Consider the following 25,730-nt stretch of genomic DNA (forward strand, 5'->3'; position numbering starts at 1 on the left):
TAATGTTAAGAGAGCGTTTGGTTCACTGTGATATGTCCTTGATGTGATACACATTACGATGATGTGACATTAAGATTTTTAGTTTATTTTATTTTTTCTAACTTACCATAATTTAAAATTACAAAATATATTACATTATCTTAATCTCATCACATTCTCAAATATTGTAATGTAGTATTTTTGTATTGAGATTAAATTAATGTAAAATTATAGTAACGTAATATTATGACGTAATGTAATATTACGATGAACCAAATATTTCGTAAGTAAGTTATAAACTCACACGCACATACCTAATTAACCGGTGTGGGACAAGCACTCCTGTGAAAAAAAAAAAAAAAAAAAAAAAAAAAAAAAAAAAAAAAAAAAAAAAAGGCCCCCGTAAAGTGTTTTAAAAGAGCTAATGCTCTTATGTTAGGCTGACCCAGTCCCACCATTTTGGCGGGACCCTAGCTGACAAGGACGGTTGAGATGGTTGCATTGCAACGCCACCTTCCACCTTGAAAAAGCCTTCAAAGTTCACCAACCCCTTTTCCCACCAAACCCACCTCCTACTATTCCCCACCAAACTGAAACACTAGCCACTAAGCTCCCTCTCTTTTCAAAAATAAAAAATCCCAGCAAAAGATATTTGTATCTTTTGGGTGTTTAGCAGTTAGAATCGAATCCAACAAATGGCTAATTCACTCCAAACTTCTTCATCCACCACCACTGCTCGTCTAAGCCTCAGATCCCCGTCATCTGATTCGGGTTTGGATTCGGGTCTCAGATCCATATCATTTCCTCTCAAGTATGTTTTTACCTTACTACATTTATTTAACTTTTTTCAACCGATAACAACTCATTTCCTTTCTTCTCCGATTTTCATTTTGTGCCTTCTATTTTTTTGGTTTCAATAGGTCATTGAAATTCTTGACAAGACAAGTAGTAATAAAACAACCGAATAAAAGTAGAAGAACAACAGAGTTAGTAGTAAAAGCAATGGAAGTAGATATCTCTCTTAGCCCAAGAGTAAATTCGGTCAAGCCTTCCAAAACGGTGGCCATAACCGACCAGGCCACAGCTCTCGTACAAGCTGGTGTCCCCGTTATTCGCTTAGCTGCTGGTGAACCCGATTTCGATACTCCTGCTCCTATTGCTGAGGTAAACAAACAATTTCTTACTCTTTATAAATTTTTTATTTTTATACATGAATTATATGAATTGAGTGTTGTGTAGGCTGGGAAAAATGCGATTCGTGAAGGATACACGAGGTACACTCCCAATGCGGGGACTATAGAAATCCGCCAAGCCATTTGTAATAAACTCAAGGGTTAGTTACTAATTTTGTATTCGCGGAGTCTGTTAAAGTATGAGATCATGCGAATTAATTGTGAGGGTTGGTTGAATTGAATTGAATTTTGTGTTTTGCAGAGGAGAATGGGATCTCATACACGCCCGATCAGATTTTGGTTAGCAATGGAGCCAAGCAGAGTATTGTACAAGCAGTCATGGCAGTTTGTTCTCCCGGAGATGAGGTGGCTGTGGATCTTAACTTAATTAATTTTTGTGTTTTACATTGTTAGTTTTGTATAAATATTGTTAGCTGTTTGATTGTTATCGGTTTTACTATACAATAACTTAGTACTTATCATAAGTGTTGGGATTGTCAGTGAGTGAGACAAAAGAAAGCAGAATTAATGGCCACAGTAGAAAGATCTTTGAGCAGTTACATGTTTAGTACGTAGAATTGTGTGTTACCGAAGTAGGATTATGATTGTTTCACTTGCTATACAAGTATATGGGTTTACAATGAGTTTGAGCCTTTTGGGCCATAATATCTCTATCACTTATTACCTAATACTTGAATTAGATCAAATTACTAGTTAAAAAGATACTTCATCCTTTGTAGTTGATGATGAATACGCATACACTATGTTCATCTAGTCAAAGAAAAATGCTAAATGCAATTTTTTTCCCTCTACTAAGCAACCATTTCAACTTCCAGTTCGGCCCCTTTCTCATTTAAAAATAAAAAATAAAAGAAGAAAGAATGCAGTGTAAGTGGACTTCCTCTACTTTATAACCAAATGAACTCACTAAACTTCCTCTCACTTGCTCAAAAGTGGATAGCCTCACGCTGCCAGCTTTTTGCCAGAGATTTTAAGTATTGGGGAACCAAAATTTTGGTCTTACGCATGTGCAGAAAAAAGGGAGGGGGGTTGGTTGAGAGTCATTGGTTTTTTTTTTCATTCATAAGTTTAACATGGACTTGATGGTTTTGAACCATGACCTCACGCTTCAGTCATTCTTGTGATGGATGAATTGCTGTTTTTGCTAAAGCTCATTGGAGGGCCATTGATCATATAAAGAATCTGTTCAGAAGGAAAATGGCATAGGTATAGGTGAAGTGGGTATACTGATTATGCCAATAAAGGTAAAGATGTTGTACCGGTTAGTTGCAATGAGAATGAGGAGGTAAAAGGAATGAATTGGTCATTGAGGAGGATTGAACAAGGAACAAAAGCCAAAGGAGTGTTAAATACGAGGAGGGTAATGTTAAAAGGGTAATTTCTGAGCAAGAGCACAATGACTAAAAACTTGAGTTTAGAAGATGACGATCTGGTTTCACTAAGCATATCAAAAGAAAAGAAATTTAGTGGAGTTGTAGCAAGAGAAGGAGGGGGGGGGGGGGGTAAGGACCTTTTTTTGTTGTATTGTAGATAACTCTATCAAATTCTTAATTCTCCTAAATCTACATAGCTCTATTCTCATCCATGCTATGTTAAATATGTTAAAGTAGGAAATAGCTTGTTTAGGCTGTTCTGTAACAGATTTCATGGATTGATTGCTGAACAATGTCCCCTTTTTCAACATGCCTAGCTGTTTAGAGTGTTGTGTTACAGTTTCTGTGGGTGATTACTTGGATTATTTTTATCCTCTTCCACATCCTTAGGAAGCTATGAGGTTGTTGGTGTTTTCTGTGTCTATACATGTTGAAGATCCACAGTTCTAATGTAAAGGTGCTGGTGATTATTGGAACAGTAAAATACCTTTTGCATCTGAAGATTGCATGCATTTACCTAATGGCAATAATTTTTCAGGTTATAATTCCAGCTCCATTTTGGGTGAGTTACCCAGAAATGGCAAGGCTGGCTGATGCAAAACCTGTGATTCTTCCAACGCACATCTCCGAAAATTTTCTTTTGGATCCAAAGGTCCTTGAATCCAAACTGACCGAAAAGTCAAGACTGCTTATTCTTTGTTCTCCATCCAACCCAACAGGATCTGTTTATCCCAAGAGATTGCTGGAAGAGATTGCTCAAGTCGTAGCAAAGCATCCCCGGCTTCTGGTACAATACTCCTGAACCTAATAAGATGCACTTGAATCAGTTTAATGTTGCAAATATGTCACTCTTGAATTTTCTATGGCTTTCTCTGTTCAGGTGTTGTCTGATGAAATTTATGAACACATAATTTATGCTCCAGCAACTCACACAAGCTTCGCTTCTTTGCCAGGCATGTGGGAGAGGACTTTGACAGTCAATGGATTTTCTAAGGCAAGTCAATACCTCTGAATTTTCATACTAGTTTCTGTTCATTAATTTCATATGTCATGCATTCTTTCTCTTCTATCAAATAGCTCCTCCATATTTGTAATTTTTTTTTTTTGTTTTACTTCAAATAAAAGGGCCAGCCGGATCATTGTCAATATGCATAAAGTGGTAGGCCTCACTCTGAGAATTAACATTTAGATTGTGGGACTGTATAGGCCTTTGCGATGACTGGTTGGAGACTTGGTTATCTTGCTGGTCCAAAACACTTTGTGTCGGCATGCGGAAAAATCCAGAGTCAGGTATTTTTAATAATCTGCATCAATCTACCAACTAAGCTCTATGTATGATGCATTCTTTTGATTTCTATTCTACTTTTCCCTAATGAATCACTTTAGACAGATCACTTTACTTGTAATGCTTGTGGCGACAATATACTAGATATGTTTTGCTTCCATACCCAATTTTGGATTTTCAGAATTCTTTTATCCTGTTCTCCACCGTTGTCTCTAACTTTGAATATTCTAGGCCAGATATGATCCCAATCTCCAGTTGACTAGGTGGATTATTTTGATAGTTTGATCCATGTTACTATCATAAATTATGGCAACAGTTACTGTAGGCTGGGTATTAAGGATTGCTTGGTGCAGACTTGTTGATCTTAAGCTGTTTCGACAAAACACTTTCAATGTATGTCACATCATAGTTTTTGTGACTGGTTTCAAGATATGAACAAGTAAATTATTATGCAAATTATGAGTGAGTTGTTAACTTATGTATTCTTTAGTTCAGTATTGGGTTATTGAAAGAGATCTGATTTGAGTCTACTCTAGTTTGTTAATTCAAAGTCTGTTCCTAGTCCATCACTTGTGGATGTGTAATATAGTTCTTAATTGCAGCTATATGTTAGTATTTAAATATAACAAATTCTGAGAGGAGCTTGTAACATTTATAAGCAAAGTGATAAGGACCTTGAAATTTGCATTATGTATGTAAACTGAAGTTGCTTCTAGCATTTACAAATTTAATGATACCTTTGACCTGGAGTTGTTAAATATAACTTATATCGCCTCTTTTTTTCCCATAAGCCACTGTAAGTAGGGTAAATTTGAGAATGCTATGCACACAATTTGAATGCTGAGGCTGAATTGGAAGTAATATTGGAGGGGTATAATCTGATATGCCTGTGATGGGGACAAACACTCTACGAGAACCATGAAGCAGAATGAGGAATGTATAGTAAGATCATATAAACTTGTTCAAAAGAGGAAAAGTTGATACTCTAAGAGGTATTTTGTTGGAGTTGAAACTGCTAAAGATGCAAGCAGAAATGAGGGATCAGGGTTGCCAACTTCATATAGTTCAAATAATGATTGTTTTGATCAGCTGGTTAATTTTTATAAAAATTATAAAAGTAAATAGTAAAAATAGTTGGATTTGATCTATAATGGAAGTAGGTAATTCAACATTTCAAGATGCCCTTTTCCTTATAAAATACATTTTGAACTCCAGCTGATTCTAGTTTCCTTTATTCCAGTTCACTTCAGGTGCTAGTAGTATAGCACAGAAAGCAGGAGTTGCTGCGCTAGGACTGGGATATGCTGGTGGGGAAGCTGTTTCTATCATGGTAAAAGCATTCAGGGAGCGGCGGGATTTCTTGGTTAAAAGCTTTGGAGAATTGGAAGGTGTTAAGATATCAGAACCCAAGGTACCAACTTTAATTATCAATTTGCTCCTGCTTTTGGACAACTGATGCACTTTTCTGTCAGATAATTGTTCTTGCCCCTTTTCAATGCTCTTTCTTCCCCTCCTGATCATCATCATCACCACATTTTTCACTTGTAGGGAGCTTTCTATCTCTTCATCGATTTCAGCTCTTACTATGGAACTGAGGCTGAAGGATTTGGTAAAATTGAGAATTCAGAGTCCCTCTGCCGATATTTGCTGGATGAGGGTCAGGTATGCTTAATTGAATGCTGTTTCATAAAATATCTTTTCTCAAAAATTTAATTTTAGTGCTTCTCTTAGATTAATTGAGAAGGGATGGATTTTTTTTCATGCCAATAAATTAAAAATCTCTGAGTGATTTCTTTAATGCCAATTTTGTAAGAAACTACTTTTTCACTCTATATGAAGTCCATAGGGAGTAAAATGTGTGTGGAGCAGTTCATTCTTCCTAATTGGTTAATGGCTGTTACTGACAGGTTGCGCTAGTCCCAGGGGATGCATTTGGGGATGACAGCTGCATCCGTATTTCTTATGCAGCGTCCCTCACAACCCTTCAGGCAGCTGTGGAGAGAATTAAGAAAGCACTTCTCCTTCTCAGGCGAGCTGTCCCTGTTTGATGTAGATAATTACTCTACTACTAAGGCAAAATATTATGATTTCGTTGTTCCTTTCTTAGCTTCCAAAATGTTTATTGCAATAATTAGTTTGGGAAAAAGGATGACACGTTGGTCATCTTGCGGTTCATTTGCCTTGTTTTCCCCTGCTGGAGTTTGTATTTGATGGTAAAAGTGCAAACGAGGATAAACTTGGACATTGGCTTTGCATGACGTTTTCAGTGATGTATCAAATGTTTATAGTATGTGCAACTGAAGAGCAATTGAATAATTCAGGTTGTGTGGCATTTCCATCATTGGCAATCGGCATTTCCTTGTGTCGTTTACTTCCGTACCGAATAAGAGAAAGCCAACACTTGTAATGTCGGGTTTTAGCATATACAAAATTTTTTAATGCTAAAACCAACAAACTGGGTAAAGCCGAACTCATTTTAAGTGTAGCTGTCATTTCCATAAGGATCATTGGGTTCGACTGTCTATTCAAGTTTGTTGTATGAAAGTGGAGCTATCTATCAAGGAACTTCACTCTTGTTTGGGATTAAGATTAGATTAAATCTATGTTTAAAGGCTAACTAAATTGACTGGACAATTTTAGAACCATCTCTTTTGGGTTCTCCAGATACCAATATGCAGAAATTAGAAGCTACTTTCGTGTTGACAATTTCTCTCGGTCTGATTGTGACGAAAACATTCACGTCGTTGCGCTGCGCCCTAAAAAAAAGACCATGGTTTTCAATATTTACAATACTATCACTTGCTTGTGTAAAAAGTTATGTTACTAGGATCTGAAATTACGTGGGTAAATATGTTTTACAGTTCCGTGGTGCCTTCTTTTGGTGGTAAACATATTCAGGTTAAGATGGTAGGCAATATTCTTGCCTAGAAGACTTTGCTTAAAACGTTACAACATCTTCATAATTAATAACTTAATGGATTGAGAAAGTTGAACTTTTCCCAAAGGTTTCGTCCAAGAGTTTCCCCTTTCGAACTCAAAAGCAATAGAAGAGCAAGAGAACGAGGAAAGGTAGTCCGTGTTCGTTGTAATAATATTCCAATCTACCTGGAATACCTTTAAATAGAACATCCTCAAGAAGCTAAGGACCCCTTCATTCAAAGCCTAAACATACATTTGACTTGAACTACAAGAAAATCAATCTCAGCAAGAATTCTCTTCTTCTATCTGCACTTTTCTCTTTTCTTCTTCTTACTTCATCCATTTAAGACAATCATGGTGATGACATTGAACCTGCACAAAAGCCTGAAACGGAAAAGACAGGTAATACCGATAAGAGACTTTGAAATGGAGGCTTATAACTCAGGAAAAGAAGGCATGATAGAGATTGTGTTCTTTGACTTGGAAACAAATGTGCCCAATAGAGCTGGGCAACGTTTCTGGGTATTGGAGTTTGGTGCAATTGTGGTTTGTCCCCAGAAACTTGTTGAACTAGAGAGCTATAGCACGCTGATAAGGCCCAAAGATTTGTCTGTGGTTTCTTTGAAGTCAAGTCGATGTGATGGGATAACAAGGGCAGCTGTTGCGAATGCACCAAGCTTTGAACAAGTTGCTGACAAGATATTCAGCATTTTGAATGGTAGGGTGTGGGCAGGCCACAACATTCAAAGATTCGATTGCATTCGTATTAAAGAGGCCTTTGCTGATATTGGTAGGCCTGCACCAGAACCTGTTGGAATGATTGATTCTTTAGGGGTCTTAACTGAAAAGTTTGGCAGAAGATCTGGCAATATGAAGGTATGTACATAGCATATATTTTTTGATGAAGTACGTACATAGCATATGACTGTACATTGAGAAGGTATATATCTCATGCTTCATATACATGCATGTTCTCTCCCATAGTGTGTGCCCCATAGCTGCACGCTATGAGAAGGAAGATGTATATATTTGATCATGATATAATTATTGTTGTACATGAGGTTTTGCAACAAGTTTTTGTGACATTTAATGAATTTAATGCAACTGTCTAATCCATGATAGGTCAAATTAATGGTGTTCTTAGGTCTTTATGCAACTATGTGCTTTCTTTATTGAATCTAGATTACATGGGGGGTTTTTGTACTTATTATTACTGTAATTTCTCATACAATCAGAACAATCTTGATCCCTCGTCTCTTTTTGTTAGATGGCATCGTTGGCTACATACTTTGGGCTTGGGCAGCAAAAGCACAGGTATGGAAATAATTTGTCTTGTTTGTATACTTAAAATAATGCTCAGTCTATTTTTTTTTCCTTGATAGAAATAATAATGCTTAGTCCTTTATTTAAATGAATTCATAACGACGGTTTTAACTTTAACTATGTTAAACAGGAGCCTTGATGATGTCCGAATGAACTTGGAGGTCCTCAAGCATTGTGCAACAGTGCTATTCTTGGTATGCACTAGATTTCCAAACTGGCCTTGATCTTAAAGTCTTTCAATTCAATTCATGCAACAATATACACTAAGATCACATATAAAAATGTTGAAGCTATTAATTTTACTATAAAATATTTACAAATTGACGTGTTAATAATTGTGCATGATTAATAAATATTACATCAACAACATAATAAATAAGATTTTTAACTACTTTTCTATTTTGTGTTTATTGATACATGAGTTAGTTATAAGACGTAGATAATAAAATTTATAGTATTGATTGTGGTGTTATGGTATTAGGAATCAAGTCTCCCAAACGTATTGAACGGCAAGTGGCAAGGCTCTCCAACAATTATGACAATAAGTAGAACAAACGGAAAATTGCAATACAGAGAAGAAGCTAGCCAGAAATCTCCCCAAATTAGTTCTATTGGATATCAGAAATCAGTTCCCTATACAAGAGGAAGTTTGCGAAAGGTTTTAATTTCACTTTTCTCTTGTTATATATTGTGCATGCATGGTTAATCATATGTAAAATGACACTTACAGTGACAAAATGAATGTCACAACTGAAAACAGGTGACAGAGAGAGTATGAAATCTATTGTGTAAAGCTCAAGGAAAACAAACCATTAACAGCTTACTCAAGCATTCTCACACGCTGCTACGTTGAATCAGATGATCAAGGCATGCATGTCCATCCGACTTTGTTTCTTATTTGAAACAACGGAGTTCACGTAACTTTCAACGGTGGAAGAAAAAAAAAGCTAGCTCATGTTCAAGGTGTTCATTTTTCAATTGAAATGGAGACTCTACACGTTTCATGCAATGGAGGATGACGAAGTGAAGTACATTAAAGAGAGCTCGTCCCTGTTGGAATGCACAAGTGAGGACGCTGAAATCATCAAAAAGATGCACTACAAGAACACCAATCAATTTGTTTATCCTTAATTTAATTGATTAATTAGGTCATTCTTTTTTCAAGGCGGTTCTTATCTGGAAGCCACTTGTATATATGTTTTTTTTTTAATCATTTACTTTAATTAAATTCATTGTATATATGTTACTAACTTGTCATTCACTATAAAAAAGGGGGTCATAAGCGCTTTTTTTTAGCTACGTTTACAAAAAAAAAAAAAACGCAGCTATAGCTAATTTATAGCTGCGTTTTTTAGAAATGCAGCTTCAATTGCTGACCTATAGCCACATTTTTGTGTCTTTAGCCGCATTTTTTGTGATAGGCCCTATTGTTGCGATTAGAAAACGTGGCTATAGGTCCAACTGAATAAAAAAATTTTCATTTTAAAAAAGATGACCTATAGCCATGTTTATAAAACGCGCCTATAAGTTAAGTCTATAGCCGTGTTTCTAAGCGTTTAGAAGCGCAGCTATAGGTTCACTTGATTTTTTTAAAAAAAATAGACTACCTATAGTGGCGGTTGGAGCCGCCGCAATAGGCCTGACCAAAAAAAAGGAATTTATCTATTGTGGTGGTTCAAAACGACTGCTATAGGCTGAGAATAAATAATAATAATAAAAAACCAAACACTCTGATCGATCAGATCAAGCTTTTACTCTCAACCTCTCTCACTCTCACATCTCAAGCTCTCTTACTCTCCTTGACGCTAATTGTCGACACCGCCGATTGTCTCAAGCTCTCACCCATTTCCCTTCTTTATCTCCACTCCACCGGCCACCACTGAAAAGTTTACGTATGACTCTCTTCACATGGAGCATTACAAAACAATTTAACTCATTTCCTTGTCCAATTGATATTATTTTCCCAATAATTTTTTTGGTGGAAGCATATCACCCAATTTACGCTGAATTGGATTATTTTCATTTTATTATAAGAGTTGCACTCTCAAGATATTTAGACCTCAAATTTTACTATTAATGTCAATTTTATGCTAATTATAAAATTTAAGCCCAATTGTCTATATGATTAGCCCATTACTTTAAACTAGTATGTAACACCGTGTATATACATGGGTATAATTAAAAACAATCACAATTATATGGTTCAAATTATACTTTTTTTTTTTTATTATTATAGAATATGTTCAAATTATACATGGTATTAGCTTGACTTTTTTTAAACTGTACATTTCTAAAATATGTAATAATTTCTCATTATATATGTGATTTACAATTTAACTTGTTTTAGACTTTGGTTTTTGCACTCAATAATTCACTTGCCACAAAAATTAAAAACTTAGATGAACACATGGTGGAAAATTAGACTCCAATTAAAATCCAATTTAGAATCGAATTAGATTTGGACTCTTCGATTTTTACACTTAATAATTCACTTGGTACAAAATTTGAAATTAAATGGGACATGTGGTGCAAAATTGAGAATCCAACTAAAATTTTATTGGATTTTCTCTAAGTTTTGGCTATTAATATATATATATATATATGGGGTAAATGTATTTGTTTGATAATGGTTTGGGTTTTTGTTTGATAATTTGAGAATTGAGCAAAAACCTTAGTTAGCTATTGTGAACGTAAAGAAGGTGCGGTGTGGTAATGTGATTTTGGGTTCTAATTGCAAGATTGGGAAAAAGCTAGCGGGCTCCTACTATTTCAAAACACAATTTTTGTGATTTTAAAAATGCAATTGTGTTAAAAAAAAAAAAAATGCTTGCAAAATTGTAAACTCATTTTTGTTACGCAACCAAAATCTATTTTTCTATAATTATGTTCGACCCTAAAGAGAGAAAATTGGAAGACCTTAACAATGAGTTTCACCTTATGATCCTAAAAAAGTTAAATTACACTGTGCTAATCATATTTGTTTTAGGGCCAATTAGTCTAAGGATGTTATGGGTGTTTGGTTGGGGTGAAAAAAAAAAAAGAATGAAAAACTCTTTTGTTTGATTGAGAAGAAAAATGAGAGAATAGAAAATGAAGTTTGTATCAATTGACTCTCATGCCGCTATAACATAAAAAATAAAAACCAATGTGGAAGGAAAGGGACATGGGTAATTTTCCATCAAAGCCCACATTCTCCCCAAAAGAAAACAAAACCTCTCAAAATGTGCGCTGGGAAGAAACCAAAATCAGCCCTCTCCCCTAACCAAACACTTATCATTCCATCTTCTCTCCTATTTCTAGGCAAAATGGTAAAATATTACTTATTTTCAATTAAATATTCAGTAAAATAATATTATTACCAAACTATCTAGCAAAATAACACTTTTTTGGAACTTGATATTATGAAAATCGAGTTCTGTTTAAAACTTAATATTACCAATATCGAGTTTCATATGTGTTTTGCCATGGTGGCAGGCATTAATGTGGCTTTTATGAATAAAAATGCCATGTGGAAACTCTGCTAGTATTGAGTTCTTTGCAAAACTTTTTTTTAAAATAAAGTGGAACTCAATAATATCGCGTTCCACTGCAACTAAACCCAAAAGCAGAAGACTCTGTGAGACAAGATTACTTGCAGATGCTACTTCTGTGAGCACTGGTGGAAAAAATCATATAATAACTGTAAATATGTTGTAAATATACCCACCGGCCCCCTAGGATTTTAAGGAAAAAAAATAAAAGATTACAACTAGTTTTGTTAATCTCTCTTTTGAAATTTGTTTGGGTCTCCCTCAAATTTTAGTACTGCTTCAAAAAAAAGCCCGAACAAAATTAATACAAAAAATAAAATAAAACATTTGGCCCTTTCATTATCCCAAAACTCCTCCAAATTCTAATAGGCTAATAGCAAAAACATCTTTAACAAGTTCCCAAATTAAAAATATCTCAATTTTTACTAAAAAAAAAATTCAAATTGATTAGGGAAACAAAAACAAAAACACCCTTACGCAGCCTCCATTCTCCAAGGACTCGCTTGACAACTCCACAACTCTCTCATGCTCCACTCCATCACTGGTGTTGGCTTATCAGAATGAAGTAGTACTATCTCCCTCTAGCTCTATGCCTCTATCTATTCGTGTTTGAGATTACAAATTTCTTTTGCGACTTGTCTAGGTATGGCCGTATGGGTATGTCAATGACAAACCAAAACAAAAGAAAGACTAAAACACTGTAATATTTTGATAACTGTACAACTTGCATATTAGCGTTGTGAGTCTTTTGACAACTTTGTTTTTCCATTTTTTCTATTCCTTTATGTGTCAGGGGACTTAGAATGTGTTGTTACTGTTATCTTTTTTTTTTTTTGGAGCTATTCCATAACCGTTTATAAGATATGTGGTTTACAGCTTGCAAGTTGTAATCTTTAAACTTACTGTTTATTATATTATTTTATATTTATCAATTAGTTTTGATAATAGTGATTTGTAATTTGCTTTATTTATCCAATATTTAAATTCAGCTCTTCTACTAGTACAAAAGCATCTCCAATAGATTAGCTAAATCTATTTTTTGGAGAACAAACTTCAAAAATCAGCTCCAACATATTCTTCAAATGTAAAACTTTTCCAAAATTTTTTTGAAGTTGCTACAGTGCTTCTCTAAATATAGAAAACACTATAACAATTTCAAATGAATTTTTCTATTTAAAAAAATCATACAACTCAATAAAAAACAATTCTTTCTCTCTCCTCTCACAACGGCTACAAACATTTACAACGGCTACAAAAAAAAAAAAAAGACAGACAGCTAGCAATGGTGGAGCAAGCAAGATTCTGCACCCGCCTATGTCCTTCAATCAACGATGGAGCAAGCAAGATATCTCTCGCTTGTTCTTTCTTTGTTTCTCATCACATAGAGAGCTAGAGAATGTTCTAGAATCAAGTAGAAAAAGAAAAAGGGGAGAGAGAGAGAGAGAGAGAGAGAGAGAGAGAGAGAGAGAGAGCTAGAGAAAGTGATTTGGAATCAAGTAGAAAAAGAAAAAGAAGGGAGCTAGAGTGGGTATATGTGTGTGGTGGAAGGGAAAAAAAAAACGTATGGATGAAATTGAAAGAAAATATAATATAAAGAATAAGAAATGATAATTAAAAAATGCTACCATAATATTTTCAAAATAAATCTTAAATAACAAATTGTTATTAACTAATATTGGTGAGTAAAAAAAAAAAAAAAAAAAAATCAGTGATGGGTTTAAATTAAAACTAGTAACAACTTTCCACATAATATTTTGTTGTGATTCTTGTGAAAGTATTGCGAAAAAATGTTGTGAATATAACACTTCTCATTGAAAAATATAGTTGTTGGGAATGAACATATGAAGAATAAATGATGATTAAAAAAAGAATAAAGAATTAAAGAATTAATGAAAAAATAATATTTAAATGAGATGGAGAAAATGATAGAAAATCTATTGGAAAGTGTATTTGAAAAAGTAGGTAAGTAAAATCTAAATGTCACTGTTCATTGTCCAAACGGTACAAAAATTTAGATAAGTTGTTGGAGAAGCTCTAACTTTTGCCATAATTTGTTGAGTAATCACTCACTACATCAAAATAAGGCATTACATCAAGTGTTAATATAACAAAATTGATATAGAGTTTATTTGGATACTGCTTATTGCTGAAAATAAAAAATACTATAACAAAATAATTTTTAAATATGTGAATAGTGCCATGGGACCCAGTTTTAAACAAAAATTTGCTAAAATCTATACTTGCAGGTCTTGTAAATAGTGCACAGGACCCACACAAAAAAACGCAAACGCGCCCGTCTGTTGTTTTTAGTGCAATCCAAACATACACATAGTAGTATTAGACATAATATCATATTTACAAATTAAAAGTTGTTGCAATAATAACTTAAAAGTGATAAATTATAAGACATTATAATTAGTTACAATAATTTATAATTTTCAGTTCAATAGAGGCTTTAATACTAAATTGCATTAAGAAATTTTTTTCCAATAACTTAAATTGAAAAAATCATTGTAAAAACTTGATACCAATTATTTTGCAATCTAGTACAATAGAAATTTCAAAGTGACAACTTATTGTAACAAATATATCATCACAATTACTAAATATCAATTATTTTACTATTTATTGCAATGACAAACATGAATTTGCAACAAATATATTATAACAATAATCTAATACCAATTATTTTACAATATATTGTAATGAAAAATAAAAAACAATTATCTATTACAATAAATATATCATCGCAATAACTTGACCTAAATTATTTTTGTCAATTATTTGCAATCTATTGCAATAAAATTCATGAAATAATAGCCTATTAATATAATATATTCAATGTAGTAAATTGTTTACTGCAACAGCAAATATATTATTACATGAAAATTGTTATTAAAATATTCAAAGTTAATTTATTACAACAAATTTTTTTTAGCACAAATCTATTACCTCAAATTTTATTACAACACTTTACATAAACTATTACAATGACTCAAAAGTGAATGCAACAATTTTTTTTCGTTGTAATAAACATTTTTTGTTGTAGTGACTTTTACGTAAATTTATCTTTTCTTTCTTTTTTTTTTCTTTTTTTTTTTTCTACAGCTCCACTCATAATCAAATTATTGAAACTTTAGATGATAAATTCTTAGAAAGGCTCAGACAAAGTCAAAGATACACAACTAAAGAAATAAATATTACATCCTTAGAATTATGAAAGTTAATTTATGAAATAAAGATGTTTTTGGTCATAAATATATTTTTTATTTTAAAATTAAGGATTTTGTTATTTTTAGTTTGGCTCCTTAGGAAAAGTTTTTAGCTTCGCCACTATCCATGAGACAAGAGTACGAGTCAGAAAGCTAGAAAAAAAAATGATACAATAAAAGTAGGGCCAAGAAAATTGAAACTAATTTATTGTGGAAATCAAGGAAAATTTGCATAGTACATTAACAACAAAAGAAACTGTTTTTCTCTTGCTCTCTTTCTTATACAATCTCAGGCCGGCTCAATACGTGATACAAATGATACAATCGCCTAAAGCCCCAAATAAAAGAAGGCCCTCACTTGTAAAAAAAAAAAATATACATATAATATATTTATCTATATATTTTAATTAAAAAAAATTAAGCACTTTTATTAGTCAATAAAATGCATTAAAAAAGGTCCCATTGTATCCTAAAATGCAGAAGACTAAAAAAGGAAAAAACAAAAATAGTCAAACTTCAGCTAACAAAATTAAATTTTAGGAGACAAATTTATTAACTCATTCTTGAAATATGCTAAAATCAAAATTAATACCAGACAAATTCATTAATAATACAACTTAATTGTCTTGAAATATGCTAAAATAGATATTATAAATTTCAAAAACAAAAGAAAAATCTCTCATCTCTCTATCTCTCTGCCTTTTCATCTATATTCTTAACTTTCTTTTGTTCATCTTCATCTTGATTCTTGATCTTTTTCCATAAACTCAGTCTAGCTTGAAATTTTTCTTTGGTGATTCTCTTCGATTCACAGCAAATTCAAAATTGAAAAGGGGAAGCATACCAGAGCCAAAGGTAATCTTCTTCTCCTCTTTATCTTTCCAAAAATAGAGATGATAAGTTTTATATTTATTTAACTTAAATTATATATTTTTTAGTTTATTTCACTACACAATTGATTGATGGGACACGTTTTTCTATGATAAGACCCTTTTCTACCCCCCTCTTATTTCACTTCACAAGCCGGCCCTGGTTTTTAGTCAAAGGACAGGCTGGGAAAATATTAATACAAAATTCTGCCCCTCTCTTAATTGGACCCTTTTCTGCTATGATAGGACACATTTTTTGCTTTTACACTTAGTCATAGGAGTAGGTTAGACACTTAGTTTTTCAAAACTAAAATTAATAAAATCTTATTTAAGGTCTACTATGTTACAAGAAAGATTAAGTGAATTAGCTATTGTAACGCCCCAAAATCATAAGTAATAAAAGTCTATTCAATCTAAATAATCCATAAAAAAATATTAAATAAAAGTAACTCGCAATCTAAATTCTCATCACAAATGTCAGAGCTCTAATCTACCAAAGACAAAACATCCTCAAATAATTCTCTGGTACAATGTTTAATACCATAAAAATAATAATAAAATCCTCAGTTCCACAAAATAATTTGTAACCATTGTCTTCTAGGAATCTCTACTCCAATAATTCCTCTAATGTATCTGTAAGAGGAAATAAAGGTGGGTGAGATAACTCAATAAGTGGAATTTACTTACATTAGGGTATGGGAACAAACCTTTCAATAAATAATTCTTACAACAAATTCATAACCTGTAACTCATCAATATTTTATCATCAAATATTTCATATAAAAAAAATATCTTTATATTGTGAGCCATCATAACATATATATCCATAGCATCATATAAACAATTTCCTAAGCTTTTCTCATGGTCAACGTTTACGCCCCGTTGACAGGGTTGTGTTGTCCCCTTTTTGGGACTGGAACCTCCTTTTCATCTCCTTTCTTAAGGTTGGCTCTTTTGGAACCTAAAGGTGCACTCCCTTACCAAGGAGCTTCCTTTTTAGATCCTCAATAGTATACTCCCTTGCTAAGTAGCTATCAAATGTGCACTGTCCACTTTTCTGGGACCATTCCTTGCTAAAAACTTGTTGCAGTATGATTGTCCCTTACTAAGGACTAAATACAATACTGAGCTTTTAATCACGACTTGCCATAGATTTTCAAAACATATTCAATATGCTCAAAAAAAAATTCATTCATAATTCTTAAAAATATAAAGATATATTCACACATACAAGTTTAAATAAATTTAGGTTATCCCACAAGTTTTTCATAAAACGAATAGTCAATGTGCACATCAAACATTTATAAAATCTCAATTTATATATAGAATATCAACATATTTCTTTGATATAAAATAGTTTAATAATCAACACTGTTTTGAGAAAACCCCCAAAAATTAGTAAACACCACTTACCTCTTAGTTGCAAAAATATGAAACCAACCTCCCTTGAATCACAATAAATTAGTAGAATTAGAACCTAGCAACACCAAAAATATGTCCATCAACACACAATTTCCCACCTAAAATCAGTTTTCACATTTAAATAGTTTAACCTATCATCATTAAGGCCTACGGAGGTTTCTAGTTTCTTTAAAATACATTTCAGCTTTGTCAGTGGGCTTGGCTATTGAATTTGTGGCCATCACTACTTGGGATTGCAGTTATTAAATTGATAAATGGGAGCATTGAAATGTCCAATTTGATGCCTAAACTTGTCAATCAGGTTTCCAAAATTGTCACAACTATTCTAATTATAGTGTCCGCCTATATCTACTACCATAAATCCCTTGATGCCACAAAACATAAGATATTGCTAGTCAATTTTCTGAACAATGGCAATGCGTGGATGGCAAATTGGCTAACTTAAATAATATATAATTTCTTATTCCTATGTTATAGCGGCTAACAAGATATTCTAGGCTTGAAAAGCATTGCTGCCTTTTACAATAATTTAGAGCTGAATACACATCACTAGAAGGACAATAAGAAGATAAATATCAACCATAAAGCAACCTTTTCCCTTTCACATGGTGACAAACTTGAATTGATAAGGTCCTAATAAATTAGGTACAATTTCAAAGAGAGTGAAGTACCCTTTCCTGACATACAACTATATTGACCATTCCTAATCTCATATAATAACAATTATAGAAGCCCTTTTTCTATTAATATAATGATAGTCTAGGTTCATGACAATGGCTAGTTATTGAATATTCAAACTTCTTAAATTTAGAGCATGAGAAAATCATGCCTGCAAGTTTCCACGCACAACTGCATAGAAGAAAAGAAAATCTTAATCATGTATTGCAGTTGAAACAAAAGGAACCTTCTTATGTATATACATGTGTAACTTAAGAGGTAAAAGGCTAGAGTTTTTAAAAGCTTATCAAGGCTCATATATTTACTTATGCCACCTCACTTGAGCTTCATATACCATAATATTTATCTTATTTTTAATATCTTAAGCCCAAATCAATTAAATCCATTTAAATATAGGCTTCCTTTTTAATTTACATATAAGAATTTGTTGGGTTACACGTGTGAGTGAAGTCCCACATTGAATAAAGATGAGAAAAATGAGTGGTTAATATAACATAATTGAGCACATACCCATTGGGGTTTAGGCCTTTTGGGTTAAAGTGTGTCTCTATATATTATATTAATTACTCAAGGAAGCTCCCCAAGGTGTTTATCTCCCCGACAAGTGGTATCAGAGCCCATGGTGGTGTGCGGCGAAGGTGGTGAGGTGTTCATGGTCCCTATCCAACGGGGACAGAGAAAGCCTAAATAGCCCACACATAAAGATCCTGGAGAAGAAGAAAAAAAAAAAAGAGCCAAACAAATGAATATTGCTAATGGTGCTAAATAATGGTGTGATGCAAGGTTCCCATGGACATGGACGTGCGGGGTTCCCATGGATGTGCGTGCGGGGTTGACACGTGGTTCCCATGGATGGCGTACGAGAGACTCATGGATGATGCATTGATGAAGTGAAAAGCCCATTAGGCAAGGGGGAGTAAGTAGGACTTGTTCATGGCCCATAGAGAGGTCTTGAAGCCCACAGAGAGGCAGAGACTCACACGTGAGGGGGAGATTGCTGGGTTACACGTGTGAGTGAAGTCCCACATTGAATAAAGATGAGAAGAATGAGTGGTTAATATAACATAATTGAGTACATACCCATTAGGCTTAGGCCTTTTGGGTTAAAGTGTGTCTCAATATGTTATATTAATTACTCAATGAAGCTCCCCAAGGTGCTTATCTCCCCAACAGAATTAACTTGGTATCAAAATAATGGAGTGTTACAGCTATATTATCAATTGAAAAAAAAAATGTTATAAAAATTTAAATCAAAAACTTAATTAATTATTTTGCATCTCAAAAAGTTAAAAAAAAAAAAAAAAAGATTTCAAATAAAAAAAATTTAATATATATTATTTGATTAATATTTAAATATAAAAATATCCCACTTATAATTTTCGTCTAAGAACTAAAGTTGTTGAGCCGGCTTGACAATCTTCACAGTCTAGTGGCGGCTCTAGGGATTTTTTTCAGGGTGTTCCTTAAGAAACATAAATTATACAATCTAATATGAAGAGAAATTCATATATTGACACCAATTATAAAAAAAAAAAAAAAAAACACGTAAATATATAAAGTTTACAATTGTCTTCTACAAGTTTTCATATTTTAAAATTGTTGCATGATAGTCTCATTATTAATGTTACAAATTATATCTCTTTCAATGTACACAATCAAGCAATCATTCATCTATTGAATATAGAACAAATTATGAAGCAAAATTTAATTTTATTGGCATAAAAAAAAAAACTGAGGGTGTTCCCAAAATATTTTTTGAAGGATAGACAAATAAAAATTTTAAATTATTATATACAAAAAAAAAAAAAAAAAAAAAAAAAAAAATTCAGTTCAGGGTGGTCGCAGGACCACCCTGGGCTTAAGATGGTACCGCCCCTGCTTCACACAAAGGCATATATATATATAAATGTTCACTCTCAGCAAAATAAATAAATAAAGCGAAGGTTCACAAACTTCAACCGTTCAACATCTAATTTCCAGCGACATTGTACATGCAAGGTCAACGTCAGCAAGCTGCGACCACCCTGGGCTTAAGATGGCACTGCCCCTGCTTCACACAAAGGCATATATATATAAATGTTCACTCTCAGCAAAATAAATAAATAAAGCAAAGGTTCACAAACTTCAACCGTTCAACATCTAATTTCCAGCGACATTGTACATGCAAGGTCAATGTCAGCAAGCCTGTTCCTACAAATGAGTCGGTAGGCATTTAATGGCTAGGCTTGATATTTCAAGCCAGCTATTCAATGTCGGCACGTTACAAGAATCAAGTTGTGTTGAAATTGCATACAAAAAGACAGATATGCAATTAAGGCTTGAGAAAAAATTAAGCCATCTTCTAACATATATTACTGTAGAGATGATGAGAAAAAATTAAGTGTTAGTTTCATTTTTGTTTACATGGACATCAAGTTATATACGGAACTTGATCCGTATCAAATGTCAAAAGAGTGGTATTTTATTAGATAATTTTAAAACAGTGTTATTTTGATGAAATTTTCGAAAATAAATGGTATTTTACCATTTTGCCCCCTTATCTCCTCTCTATTTTCCATCCTCCAAAATCACCCCAACCAAATGGACCTTCACTCCTTATATAAGGACACAAAGGATACAGCAAATTCAAGCATTACCTGCAGAAGCTCCTCATTCATCTACACTTAGAATTCCCCCTTTTCCTTCTGAATACTTTTCAGAAAGAAAAACAAATGGAAGCAAGATGCTCCATTGTTTTTTATTTCCTCATGTTACTTGCTTTATCTTCAGCCTTTGCATTCCCGAGCAAGAAACAGTATAAACCATGCAAGCATTTAGTCTTATACTTTCATGACATCATTTACAATGGCAAAAATGCTGGTAATGCAACATCTGCCATTGTAGCAGCTCCTGATGGAGCTAACTTAACCATCTTAGCAGGCCAATTCCATTTTGGGAACATAGCAGTTTTTGACGATCCCATTACCCTTGACAACAATCTCCACTCGAAACCCGTTGGCAGGGCACAAGGCCTTTACATTTACGATACAAAAAACACCTTCACTTCTTGGTTAGGCTTCACATTTGTTCTTAATAGCACAGACCACCAAGGTACTATAAATTTCTCTGGAGCTGATCCAATCATGGTGAAGTCTAGGGACATATCAATCGTGGGTGGGACTGGAGATTTTTTCATGCACCGTGGAATTGCAACTATAATGACTGATGCATTTGAAGGAGAAGTATATTTCAGGCTCCGCGTCGACATCAAGTTCTATGAATGCTGGTAATCCCTTTTTGACTTAGAGGCCAAAAAAATTGATTGTGTCCTCTTATGATCCACTCAAATGTATCTTTGACTTTTCCAAACCTTGCTAGTATGATGTACCCAGCTAGATTGTGTTTCTTCATATAGTTTTCTCCATCCGATCTCTTCTAGCCAAAAGAGTGAAAACAGAAATAATGCTATTTTATGAGGAAAAGCATTTTTATTATTATTATTATTTTGGATTGTAAAATGCCATCTTTGTTCTATCTATAACTTTTTGAGATAAATAAAAAACGTAGTTGTACTGAACCACAATTCTTGTGGCAGTTTGCTTCCTTTGGTTAAGTTTGCTCAAGTTTGGTCGTGTAACCGACAAGAAAATAATAGCCAAATTAAATAATGCTGTCTTAGCATCAGAAGCTAGAGGATGGTAATAAAAAGTTTGGTGTATAATAGTAGGCCGCCCGTACATAACAGCACCATAATGCATGTGCTACGAATTTTTCCTTTTTATTCCCTCTCTTTGGTCAAGTGGCGGCTCCAGAATAGTTTGGGGGTGGGTTTACCTAAGTAGTTTTTTTCTTTTTAATTTCTTGATTTTTTTTAATTAATGATTTTTAGGAAATAAATTATAAAATTAAAATTAAAATTTTAATTAAGTGCAAAACAACGCAATTTTGGTAATTTAATAACAAGAGTGGATGATAAGATATCGGAAATCTAAATTGGGGTGTTTTGAAATTTAGAGGACTTAAATGATAATGGCAAATTTAGAGGGCTGAAATGAAAGGTAGTGAAACTTATAGGGTGAGTTTTGAAATTTAGCCAAAAAAATTTCTTGGGTTTTTTTTTTTTTTTTTTTTTTTTTTTTTGGTAAGGACCTAATATACTGTTAAGCATGGGACTAAAATTAAAAAAAAAAAAAAAAAATGGCTACAAACTTAGGCTACAACTCTCACTAAACAAATTAACATGGTTATATATTTTGAAAATCTAATCGTTGAGTGTTCTTTATGTTCTTTAAAACACATGTCAAATTTTATGTCAATTAGATATTATTTACTATTCAATCTTTATATTTCTTATGTATAATTTTAGACTACAAAAACGCAAAATTTAAATATTTGATTAATGACATAACTATTAATCTTTGATATTCTTAAAATTTTGCAAGTATGGAGAATATAAGAAAAAAAAAATCTAATTCAATGGTGGATTTGTCAAAATTTACGTCTAATAAAAAAATTGAGTGAAGTTGTAGTCTTAGTCTACACCCAAGTTTGTTGGTAAATTTTGTCCAAAATTTAATTATGTTGGACCTAAAAAAACTTAAGGTGGTTAAAATTTTATTTTAAAGATAAAAAGTCATAAATTATTTAATATTTATATAAAATAATAATTAGTTTCCAAGTTAGGCTGGCCCTGCGACTATTCTGGACTCAACGTGGAGCCGCCCCTACTTAGGTAATTTCCTCTAAAATATTTGGAACGGAAAGAGGTAGAGAGAGGGGAAGAGAGATTCATAATTTTGGTCAGTTCATATATATACACACTTCCAAGCATACAACACACATACAACTATGTGAATCCATATTACCGTCTCAAAAATTATCTAAACAAATGAACAAGATTATTGCCAATCAGATGACCAATGACGGTCTTGTGTTGCGGTTCCAATGGGAAAAAATAGTTATTCATAGCAAAAAGGAGGGAAAATTTTAGGGTTTGAAAAGTACAAATTATAAATATGAAGAATCTGAATGCTGAGGAACCAGATCACTTCTGAATATTTAAAATCTGGATTCTGTGCATCTGTCAGAGGGCATTTGGCATCATGCAACAGTCAAAAAAAATTTATACACAAAGGTAGATTGTGAACAAACCTAGAGTTAAAAGATTCCCTCTTAATTAATATCTATTTTTGTGTCAGTTAAGTTTTTTCAGATTTTTAACTTTTAATTTTTTGATATAATGGTTGAAATTTAAAATTAAATTTTATCGGAGCATTTTAATATTAATTAGTTGATATGGATTTATATGACAATATAAATATGATGTTATGGGAGTTAATATGGAAGATAAGGAATTAGTGAAATGTTTGATCCCACATTGAAAAGGAGAGAGACTCTTTTATTGCTTTTAATTGTGGTGATTAATGGGCTGATATGTATTGAACCAAATATTTAGCTAGATACATTCAGAATTATTTCTATATTCATTAGTGAGTAAATGGATTTTTTATTATGGAAAAATGAAAAGTCATTCACCCACTTAATGGATTAGTTGTTGGGCCTATTTATTTTTCAGAAATTCCTTATGTAATCCATCTAAATTGTGTTACTCTAGTCCATCAGTTTTATGTCCAACAATTAATCTTGTAACACCCACTACATCAGATGATGGACCTAATTAATCAGATTAATTTGGGAAATAATTTCGTGAAGCCCATTGAGCCTATAAATAGACTCATTCAAACCCATCCAAGTTACTGTAATATAATAGCATTAACACACCAAAAAATCCAGCAATTGCAAGCATTCTTATACACTAAAAAATAAAGAGGTTTTGGGCAAAGAATGGTGTTCTTTCTGGTGGAGTTTTGGGCTTAAACACTTTGTGCAAAGGTTGTTCTAGCTATACAACATTTGTTGGGCTGCTATATCCTAGGGGAGACAAGTTAGAGAATGTTTACACCGGTTACAAAGTTTAGCCAACCAAAGGCTTGAATCTCCTTAAAGAGAGCAAGTGTCATACCTCAGTCCAAATAGTATAATGTATTTTTTCTTTCTTTTCAAATTAATAATATTCAAAAGTATTATTCAGCTTCTCTTTGTGTTATTTCCATTTTTTTGTGTTTGCATTAATAATTTAAGGAGATTCACAACATGAAACCTACACAAGAGAAACCAAATGAGACTGTTGGAGATTTTAACAAGCCCTTTCGCTTTAAGGGAGCCCACTTCAAGAGGTAGAAAGGAAAGGTTCTCTTCTACTTGAGTCTTCTCAAAGTTGGCTACATCCTTACTGACAAGAATCCTTTAAAGGTTTCTACAGATGAGATGAGTGAGAAAGAATTTTATCTCCATCAAGAAAAAATAGATAAGAATACAAAAGATGAATACAATTGTTGTTCTTATCTTTTGAACTATCTTACCGATCATTTTTATGATTATTATGATACAACTTATAATTCTACCAAGAAAATTTGGAAAGTTTTACAAAGCAAGTATGATACCGAGGAGGCTGGTGCAAAAAAGTATGCCACTAGTAGATTTTTTCTTTACCAAATGGTGGATGGAAAATCAATGGTGGATCAAGCACAAGACTTCCAAATGATCATGGTAAAATTGAGATTCGAAGGCATAAAGAATGGAGATAATCTGGTGGTAGTTGGCATAGTTGATAAACTACCACAATCTTAGAGGGAGTTCCAAAATCCTTTGCGGCACAAACAAAAGGAGACATCCTTGGAGACTTTGATCACACGCATCCATGTGAAAGAGAAGGCCAGAAGACAAGATGCACTCATGACAAAAGAGAGCAATGGTAATTCCACCACAAAGGTAAACCTTATTTCAACCAATAATAATATGCCCAAAAATCATTTTCCTAGAAATTGTCAATTGAAGCTTAAAAAGAGAGTTTTCAAAAATAATAATAGACCTCAAGGCAGGGGAAACCCGAATAAAAATTACAATAAGAACCAAGGACCCCCTTCACAAGATCAATTTAATAAATCTTGTTTTGTTTGTGGCAAGAGTGGGCATATTGCTCGATTTTGCAAATTTCGGAAATGTGAATCTATTCTGCAGGCTAACGTAACTGAAAAGCCTTTAATGGCTGAATGTTCAAATAGTGTGTAAAACACCTTGAACGTTTAGACCCTCAAATTATACATTACCAATTCAAGCTTATTATCAAACAATATATGTGCGGAATATGAAAATAAATTAAAACAAAATTGATAAAAGAATCTAAACCAAATAAAATCACAACCACAATAGAAATTAAATGGCAAAGATTAAGGGAAGAGAGATGCAAACACAAAGACAACACAGCAATGTGTTATCGAAGAGGAAACCGAAACCCTTGGCGTAAAACCTCTCTGCCGCCCTCCAAGCGGTCAATAATCCACTAGAGAATGAAGTTGGGATACATGAACAACAAAAGACCCTCCAACCCTAATCTACCCAGTGTACCTAAGCCCTCCAAGCTTCTTGCTCTAACGAGGTTATGCTAAACCTTTGTCTTCTCTAGCTTACCGGATCTCGCTATAACCCATAGCATCAACCAATATCAATTGGTCCCTTCCTAACTGTTTCCCAAGCTCCAAATAACCTCCTCACAGATATGGGTATGGTGAGAAAAGGTTTTGGCTAAATGTACCTCTCAAGGATGTATCAATGGAGAAGGTGATAGTAGAGGAATTTAGAAAATCAAAGGATGAAGATTGTGAATGAGTCAATTTTGTTTTTCTCTAGGGTTTCTCTCTTAAAATTCTCTCTAGAAGCTCTCTACAATACGTAGGTATAAGGGGTATTTATATTGGTGTGTGTTTAGAATGCGAAAGGTCAGTTTTTCCCAAACAGAGTGGTCTGGTGACTTGACCTCACAACTTGACTGAGTCGTGAGTCTAAGTCGTGAGCTAATTGCCTAGCCAGACTGGAAGTTTTATCCTGTAGTACTCCAACTGGCATGAC

At 33.3% G+C, this 25,730-nt stretch overlaps 3 protein-coding genes across 4 annotated transcripts; all 3 read left to right on the forward strand.

Annotated features, from left to right (window-relative positions):
- Positions 1 to 519: 519 nt before the first annotated feature.
- Positions 520 to 6,171, forward strand: LOC115975363 (bifunctional aspartate aminotransferase and glutamate/aspartate-prephenate aminotransferase-like). Its single transcript, XM_031096117.1, has 10 exons — positions 520 to 790; positions 900 to 1,143; positions 1,219 to 1,312; positions 1,414 to 1,517; positions 3,084 to 3,332; positions 3,426 to 3,539; positions 3,752 to 3,835; positions 5,071 to 5,241; positions 5,379 to 5,492; positions 5,738 to 6,171. Exons 1-10 carry the CDS (start codon positions 675 to 677, stop codon positions 5,876 to 5,878), a joined length of 1,431 nt encoding a protein of 476 aa, XP_030951977.1. The 5' UTR covers positions 520 to 674; the 3' UTR covers positions 5,879 to 6,171.
- Positions 6,172 to 6,883: 712 nt separating this feature from the next.
- LOC115978397 (protein NEN4-like) lies at positions 6,884 to 9,251 on the forward strand. 2 transcript variants are annotated; one of them, XM_031100418.1, is made up of 5 exons: positions 6,884 to 7,625; positions 8,017 to 8,063; positions 8,203 to 8,266; positions 8,554 to 8,730; positions 8,833 to 9,251. In XM_031100418.1, exons 1-5 carry the CDS (start codon positions 7,104 to 7,106, stop codon positions 8,848 to 8,850), a joined length of 828 nt encoding a protein of 275 aa, XP_030956278.1. In that variant the 5' UTR covers positions 6,884 to 7,103; the 3' UTR covers positions 8,851 to 9,251. The 2 variants fall into 2 exon arrangements, with proteins under 2 accessions (XP_030956278.1, XP_030956277.1); XM_031100417.1 differs by having other exon boundaries at positions 8,931 to 9,251.
- Positions 9,252 to 20,399: 11,148 nt separating this feature from the next.
- LOC115977829 (disease resistance response protein 206-like) lies at positions 20,400 to 21,339 on the forward strand. Its single transcript, XM_031099855.1, has one exon. It carries the CDS (start codon positions 20,495 to 20,497, stop codon positions 21,050 to 21,052), a length of 558 nt encoding a protein of 185 aa, XP_030955715.1. The 5' UTR covers positions 20,400 to 20,494; the 3' UTR covers positions 21,053 to 21,339.
- Positions 21,340 to 25,730: the final 4,391 nt, after the last annotated feature.

Source organism: Quercus lobata, chromosome 2 (genome assembly GCF_001633185.2).
Source record: "Quercus lobata isolate SW786 chromosome 2, ValleyOak3.0 Primary Assembly, whole genome shotgun sequence".
In the NCBI taxonomy this organism is placed as follows: Eukaryota; Viridiplantae; Streptophyta; class Magnoliopsida; order Fagales; family Fagaceae; genus Quercus; species Quercus lobata.

Excerpts from the sequence above, each read along its gene's own strand:
- LOC115977829 (XM_031099855.1), top strand. The coding sequence starts at position 20,495 with ATGGAAGCAAGATGCTCCATTGTTTTTTATTTCCTCATGTTACTTGCT.
- LOC115975363 (XM_031096117.1), top strand. The coding sequence starts at position 675 with ATGGCTAATTCACTCCAAACTTCTTCATCCACCACCACTGCTCGTCTA. Across the intron at positions 3,333-3,425 it reads CAAAGCATCCCCGGCTTCTG|GTGTTGTCTGATGAAATTTA; the intron begins GTACAATACTCC and ends TTCTCTGTTCAG. Across the intron at positions 5,493-5,737 it reads ATTTGCTGGATGAGGGTCAG|GTTGCGCTAGTCCCAGGGGA; the intron begins GTATGCTTAATT and ends TGTTACTGACAG.
- LOC115978397 (XM_031100417.1), top strand. The coding sequence starts at position 7,104 with ATGGTGATGACATTGAACCTGCACAAAAGCCTGAAACGGAAAAGACAG. Across the intron at positions 7,626-8,016 it reads GAAGATCTGGCAATATGAAG|ATGGCATCGTTGGCTACATA; the intron begins GTATGTACATAG and ends TCTTTTTGTTAG. Across the intron at positions 8,064-8,202 it reads CTTGGGCAGCAAAAGCACAG|GAGCCTTGATGATGTCCGAA; the intron begins GTATGGAAATAA and ends TATGTTAAACAG.